At 45.5% G+C, this 7,329-nt stretch overlaps 1 protein-coding gene across 1 annotated transcript; it reads left to right on the forward strand.

Annotated features, from left to right (window-relative positions):
• Positions 1-4,752: 4,752 nt before the first annotated feature.
• Positions 4,753-5,632, forward strand: PCP4L1 (Purkinje cell protein 4 like 1). Its single transcript, XM_007467146.1, has 3 exons — positions 4,753-4,758; positions 4,826-4,880; positions 5,490-5,632. Exons 1-3 carry the CDS (start codon positions 4,753-4,755, stop codon positions 5,630-5,632), a joined length of 204 nt encoding a protein of 67 aa, XP_007467208.1.
• Positions 5,633-7,329: the final 1,697 nt, after the last annotated feature.

Genomic DNA, 7,329 nt, shown 5'->3' on the forward strand with positions numbered 1-7,329 from the left:
TAGTAGTCTTGGTATTCACTCTTAGAAATGGCTTGTATTTAATAAACTATAATGGAAAATAATTGAAAAAAGTATATATATATATATATATATATATCGACTACAGCAAGATCATGGGAAAAGAAAGAGTAATGAGTGGCCAGTCTCCCAAGAGTCTCAACAACCCTTCCTCTAATGGAAACTTTTTTTTTTTGGTCAAAGGGGGACTAGCGGGAATTCCATAGGGTTTGGGGAACACCCTTGTGCATGTTCTTTCAGATTTTTAAATAAAAATGTACATATACATACATAAGCAATCAATATATTTTACAAAAATTGGACCATATCAACTTTTCTTTGTAAATTTAATTATTTTTGTCTGCACTGGGTCTTTGTTGCTGCGCGTGGGCTTTCTCTAGTTGTGGTGAGCAGGGGCTACTCTTCATTGCGGTGCACAGGCTTCTCATTGCGGTGGCTTCTCTTGTTGTGGGGCACGGGCTCTAAGGTGTGCGGGTTTTAGTAGTTGTGGCTCGCAGACTCTAGAGCATAGGCTGAGTAGTTGTGGCGCACAGGCTTAGTTGCTCCGTGGCATGTGGGATCTTCCCGGACCAGGGATCGAACTCATGTCCCCTGTATTGGCGGGCGTATTCCTAACCACTGCGCCACCAGGGAAGTCCCTGGACCATACCAACTTTTAAAAACATTAGAGCAGGGCTTCCCTCGTGGTGCAGTGGTTAAGAATCTGCCTGCCGATGCAAGGGACACAGGTTCGAGCTCTGGCCCGGAAAGATCCCACATGCCGCGGAGCAACTAAGCCCGTGTGCCACAACTACTGAGCCTGCACTCTAGAGCCCGCAAGCCACAACTACTGAGTCCACGTGCCACAACTACTGAAGCCTGCCCGCCTAGGACCCATGCTCCGCAACAAGAGAAGCCACGACAATGAGAAGCCCGCGCACCGCAACAAAGAGTAGCCCCACTCACCTCAACTAGAAAAAGCCTGCGCACAGCAACGAAGACCCAACACGCCAATAAATAAATAAATAAATAAATTTATTAAAAAAACAAACAAATAAAACACATTAGAGCAGAAATTAACAGAACATTGTAAATCAACTATACTACAAAAAAAATTTTTTAAATAATAAAAAAATTAGATAGTTACTTTATAACTGTCTGCTCTCTCCAGTACTTTGCAAGATGCTAGGAATACACAAATAAATCACAAGACTTGAAAAGGCGGTATAAATGTGACCAATATATCCTTTGAAAATCACACATGATCAATAAAGCCGTCTTTGGTCCCAAATTTTAACATCCAAAAAGATGGGATTGTCCATCTACCTAACAATTTTTAAATTTGTAATTTATTTTAAAAGACACTTCGCTATCAAATATAGCACTGCATCAGCGCTTTTTATCTTTATTTATTTATTTATTTTTGGCTGCATTGGGTCTTTCGTTGCTGCACATGGGCTTTCTCTAGTTGTGGTGAGCAGGGGCTACCCTTCATTGCAGTGCGCGGGCTTCTCATTGCAGTGGCTTCTCTCATTGCCGAGCACGGGCTGTAGGCGCACGGGCTTCAACAGTTGTGCCACATGGGCTCAGTAGTTGTGGCTCGCGGACTCTAGAGCACAGGCTCAGTAGTTGTGGCACAGGGGCTTAGTTGCTCTGTGGCATGTGAGATCTTCCCAGACCAGGGCTCAAGCCCGTGTCCCCTGCCTTGGCAGGTGGATTCTTAACCGCTGTGCAACCAGGGAAGTCCCAGCGTTTTTGTTATTTTGTTATTTTGTTTTTTTGCGGTACGCAGGCCTCTCACTGTTGTGGTCTCTCTACTTGCGGAGCACAGGCTCCGGATGCACAGGCTCAGCGGCCATGGCTCACGGGTGCAGCCACTCCGCGGCATGTGGGAACTTCCCGAACCGGGGCACGAACCCGTGTCCCCTGCGTCGGCAGGCGGACTCTCAACCACTGCGCCACCAGGGAAGCCCCCAGCGTTTTTTATCTTAATAAATTTATTTTACTTTAAATTATTATTTTCTTCTTATTTCCCCCTAACTTTCTGTTAGAAAAATTTATCAGAGTTGAAAGAGTTGTTCAATGCACATCCATATCTTTTCCAGCTAGATTCAGTAATTGTTAATATATTAGCACATTTGTGTCAGCATGCGACGGTATTTGATCTTGTGGACATAGCACAGTGGCTAAGAGTGTGGAGTTGGTCTGCCTGGGTCCCAGAGTCAGTTCCACTGTTTTCTGGTAGTGTGGCTTGACCTTGGGCAAGATCTTTAACATCTCTAAGCCTGTTTCCTCAACTATAAAATAGGATGACATCTCAGAGATTTCCGAGGATTAAATGGGATACGGTTTGGCACATAATAAATGCTCAGGGAGTATTATTTGGATACTTGTCTTATCTCCTCACTCAGCCTGGAAGATAGGGACAATATCTTGACTGGTTTTACTTTATTTTTTTAAAATTTTTGGCTGCGTTGGGTCTTCGTTGCTGCACGTGGGCTTTCTCTAGCTGCGGCGAGCGGGGCCTACTCTTTGTTGTGGTGCTCGGGCTTCTCATTGCGGTGGCTTCTCTTGTTGCAGAGCATGGGCTCTAGGCGTGCGGGCTTCAGTAGTTGTGGCGCGCGGGCTCAGCGGTTGTGGTGTGCGGGCTTAGTTGCCCCATGGCATGTGGGATCTTAGTTCCCTGACCAGGGATCAAACGGGCATCCCCTGCACTGCAAGCCGGATTGTTAACCACTGGACCACCAGGGAAGTCCCTTACCTGCAGAATTTGACACAATTAATCACTCTTGTCTCCTTGAAATAGTTTCTTCATATGGCTTCTAAAGTACTATAATCTCTTGACTTTTCTCCTGGCTTCTTCTCAACTTCTCTTATTGATTTCTCCGCATTTCTACAACCTCTAATCACTGGAATGCCCCAGGATTTGACCCTTTTCTCCTCTTTATCTGAACTCACTCCCTTGGTGATCTCACCCAGTCTCATGGCTTAAATGCCAACCACATCTTAATAACTGTCTAATTTATATCTCTAGGCAAGAGTCTTCTCTTTAACTCATCTTGAATATCCAGCAGCTTGTAAAAATATCTCCTCCTGGTAGACAGTGGACTTGAGGGTGGGGGGGGGGGCGGGGGGGAGGCTGAGACAAAATGAGAGAGTAGCATTGACATATATACACTACCAAATGTAAAATAGCTAGTAGGAGTAGCTGCATATCACAGGGAGATCAGGTGCTTTGTGACCTCCTAGAGGGGTGGGATAGGGAGGGTGGGCAGGAGGCTCAAGAGGGAGTGGATATGGGGATATATGTGTACATATAGCTGGTTCACTTTGTTATACAGCAGAAACTAACACAACATTGTAAAGCAATTATACTCCAATAAAGATGTAAAAACAAACAAACAAACAAACAAAACTCCTCCTGGATAATTAGGTAGGCAATCTCAAACTTGTCCAAAAACAAGCTTCAGATCCTTTCCCTAATACCTGCTCCTCCTACTGTCTTCTTCATTTCAGGAAATGGCAATTTCATTTTTTTTCATTTCCTCAGCCCCAAAACTTTGGAGCTATCCTTGAGTTGTCTCACTATGCCACTTAACCAATAGTCGTAGCTTGAAAATACAGTTGGCCCTCTGTGTCTGAGGGTTCTGTATCTGTGGATTCAACGAACCAAAGATTGAAAGTATATATTTTTTTAAATTTCAGAAAGTTTCAAAAAGCACAACTTGAATTTGCTGCAAGCCAGCAACTATTTGCATAGCATTTACATTGTATTGACAACTATTTACATAGCCTTTACATTGTATTAGGCATTATAAGTAATCTAGAGATTTTAAAGTATGTGGGAGGATGTGCATAGGTTATATGCAAATACTTGCCAATACACAAATAAATGCCATTTTATATAAGGTATTTGAGCGTCTGTGGATTTTGGTATCCTCGGGGGTCCTGGAACCAATCTCCTGCGGAATCTGAGGGACAATTGTATACCTAGAATCAAATCACTTCTCACCACCTCCACTGACACCTTTTTGATCCAAGCAACCATTATCTCCTGTCTAGTTTTCTGCAGTAATCACCTAACAGATTTTTCAGCTTCCGCCCTAATGCCCCTTATGTGCAAATTGAAGGTCTCTAATGGCTTCTCATTACCCTTAGGATAAAAGCCAAACTCCTTAAAAAGACTCCGAAGGCTTAAAAAGACTCCCAAGGTCCGACAGAGTCTGCCCCAACTCCCAGTTATCTCTGATCTCATCTCCATCTGTCGTTCCTCCTTCCCCCTCCCCTCCACTCCAGCTACATTGGACTCATGCTATTCCTCAAACACGCTAGTCACACTTCCACCCCAGGGCCCTTGAGAGCTCTTGCCCACCACCTACAGCCCTTACTCCCTTATCTCCTTCAGCTCTTGGCTCAGATGCCACCTTTCAGAGAGGTTTTTCCTGATCACTCTGTATAAAACTGTATTTCTCCATTCCCACCTGGCAGTCACTACCTCCCTTCCCTGTCTTTTCTCTATAGCACTTATCACCACTTAACATAATAATAATTTTGTTTATTCATTTGTCTATCTATATCCTAGAACGTAAACTCCATGAGGGCAGGGTTTTTTCTGTTTTGTCCTCTACAATTTCCCTAGCACCAATCAATACTTGTTGAATAAATTTTGATGACTTTTCTCCCTCTTTCTGATCTCAAGACCCACTTCTTCAAAAGACTAAGGGATGTACCTGGTAGTAGGAGGGCTTGAAAAGGATGATGGTGAGTCTACGGGGATGGCACCTTAATACTTCTGTGAATATCTAATATTCTGATTTTTCTTTTCCAGCTTAACACCAAAACATCCCCAGCAACCAACCAGGCAGCTGGCCCAGAGGAAAAGGGTGAGTGGGGGTGGGCTAAGCAGTTTGTAGAGCTTGGGACACGAAGACAAGTAGGGCTGTAAGCCTGGAAGCTCCTAAAGTCAGATATAACAGGAATAAGAATGTGATAAGTGAAACAAAGCACTAGGTTAGGACTACTATATCTATAAACTTCCTTCCACTTTTTCCTAAGAAGTAAACCTACTAGAATTTACTCTTTGATTTTAGAAACTGGCTCTGGAATGCTTGGAAACAGGTACAGTGATAGGAAGAAACTCATCAAATAATCCCAGCCTCTGTCTCAATCAGAACTTTAGGGAGAACAGGGGAAAGTGAGTGTGCTCTGGGACTCTGAACTGTAGGATTTAGGATAGAAGTGGTGATAGAAGACATCTGTCATCTTGGTTCAAGAGTTGCAAAGCTCCTGAGTACCTACTATAACTAATTCTCAGCCTAAGTACCCTGACTCAAGCTTCTGGGAGAGTTATCAGGCATTCCTGGTCCTAGCAAAGATTGGGGGACCTCACAGAGTCCAGTAGAAAGTGGACTTTAACCACTGTATTTGGGGCCTGGGAAAGGGTCTGGGGCAATTCAGGTTTACTCATTAATGAATCTCTCAACTATCTGCAGGGAGAGCTGGCAATGCCAAGAAGGCTGAGGAGGAGGAGGAGATTGACATTGATCTGACGGCACCAGAAACAGAGAAGGCTGCCCTTGCTATTCAGGACAAGTTCCGGCGATTCCAGAAAAAGAAAAAGGATCCCAGTTCCTGAATAACCAGCCTCACCCTTCACCTTGCTCCCTTCCCTCCCCTCCTCCACAGCTCTGACTCCCATGTATCTTTGTCTCTTTGTCCCTCAAGCTTCTCGTTGAGGCAAGTTCAACACTTATGCATTATTTTCTCTGGCCCCTCAAGCCATCACAGCCGCAGAGGCACAAGGAACACAGGGAAGATGAAGAATTCAACAGGCAGCCACTTGCTTAAGGGTGGAACATTTTCTCCTTGGGATACAGCTCCTTGATCAGTACCTGTGCCTGCCTTATGAGGTTGAAGAGCAAGAGGATTTGAGGTTGAGAGAGGGACCCCTGACAATGTGGGAGGGAGGGAAAAGCCTTCAGAGTAGGGTGTCCGAGGGTGGGGCATATGCCCTGTTCCACTGGTTGCAACATTCACACTTCAGGTAGCATTTTTTACCTTCACATCCTTCTCATCAGGACCTCAACTTCCCTCCTATGAGCTAAGCCACAGTGGGGACTGGAGCCTCCCTTTCCCCTGGGCAGACCTAAATCAAACTGCTCCCATGTACTGCATGCTCAGTAGATTAGTTCCAAGGAAGGGAGACTGGGACTGGTAGAGACAAAGAAAAGTTTCCCTCATCGTCTAGTCTAGACCCGTAAGGGGCAGAAGTGGAAGAGGTTCAAGGGGCCACAGGCAGAGAAATGGGAAGATTTGGGAAGGAAATCACCAGTTGATTCGGGAAGAAAAGAAAAATGAAGGAGGAGATCTCTAAGGACACCAGTTACTGCTGGTAAAGGTGCACTATGTGAAGGAGTCTTGGGGCTTTGTTAACCTGCCTACCTCTAACCCCTCATGCCTAGCCACCCCCAGAGGCCACAAAAACCAAGTGGCCCTTGTAGTTCCCACCTGCCCCACTGTGGCGTCAGAGCAGAAGTGGAACAGCCACTCTATGTGATTTTAGCATGTTTAGTAATTATGAAAACAATAAACAAAATCCTCAAGTGGGGCCATTTGACCTCTACTTCTGTTTTTTCTTGGGAAGAATATGAATACAAGCCTGAGCTGGCCTCAGGGAGGGTGGTAGAGCAACTGCACGGATTACATGATGGCTCAGGAAACTAAAACACAGACCGAAGCCCTCTCCTACCTTCCTTCCCTGACCTTGTCCTCACCTCGATTCACCACCCACATAATCTCTATCTGCTGCTGTTTCCACCCCCGATGCTCCCCTACAAGGGTGCTCATCTCCTTTCCTTTCCCCTTCCAGCGAGCACACGCTTGGTGGATCTGCCTCTGAAAACAAACCCCATCTTCCCTTCCTCCCTCTCCCCCAATGACCTGTGCTAGCTGTCCCTCCTGCTTTGTCTGCCTCCCACGACCCTCCTCCCCTCCCACTGTTTTATCAAACTTAGAAGAAGCAGATGACTCTGGGTCAATAGAGAGCACCACTGTCACGCTGAAGATTTTAAACCATGAATAAAATGATGGCTTACATTGCTGAGAAATGATTTCTATACATTGAAACCAGAAGCCAAATGCTTGAAGGTCGAACAAGGAATGCTTTCTCTCCCCCATTCTCTTCACTTCTTAGTACTGATTTAAGAATACAGAAGCTGGGGGCTTCCCTGGTGGTGCAGCTGTTGAGAGTCCGCCTGCCGATACAGGGGACGCGGGGTCGTGCCCCGGTCTGGGAAGATCCCACATGCTGCGGAGCGGCTGGGGCCGTGGGGC

This window comes from Lipotes vexillifer, unplaced genomic scaffold (assembly GCF_000442215.2).
Source record: "Lipotes vexillifer unplaced genomic scaffold, Lipotes_vexillifer_v1.1 scaffold902, whole genome shotgun sequence".
NCBI lineage: Eukaryota > Metazoa > Chordata > Mammalia > Artiodactyla > Lipotidae > Lipotes > Lipotes vexillifer.

Coding starts and splice junctions, on each gene's coding strand:
- PCP4L1 (XM_007467146.1), top strand. Junction 4,881..5,489: donor AGCTGGCCCAGAGGAAAAGG/GTGAGTGGGGGT, acceptor AACTATCTGCAG/GGAGAGCTGGCAATGCCAAG.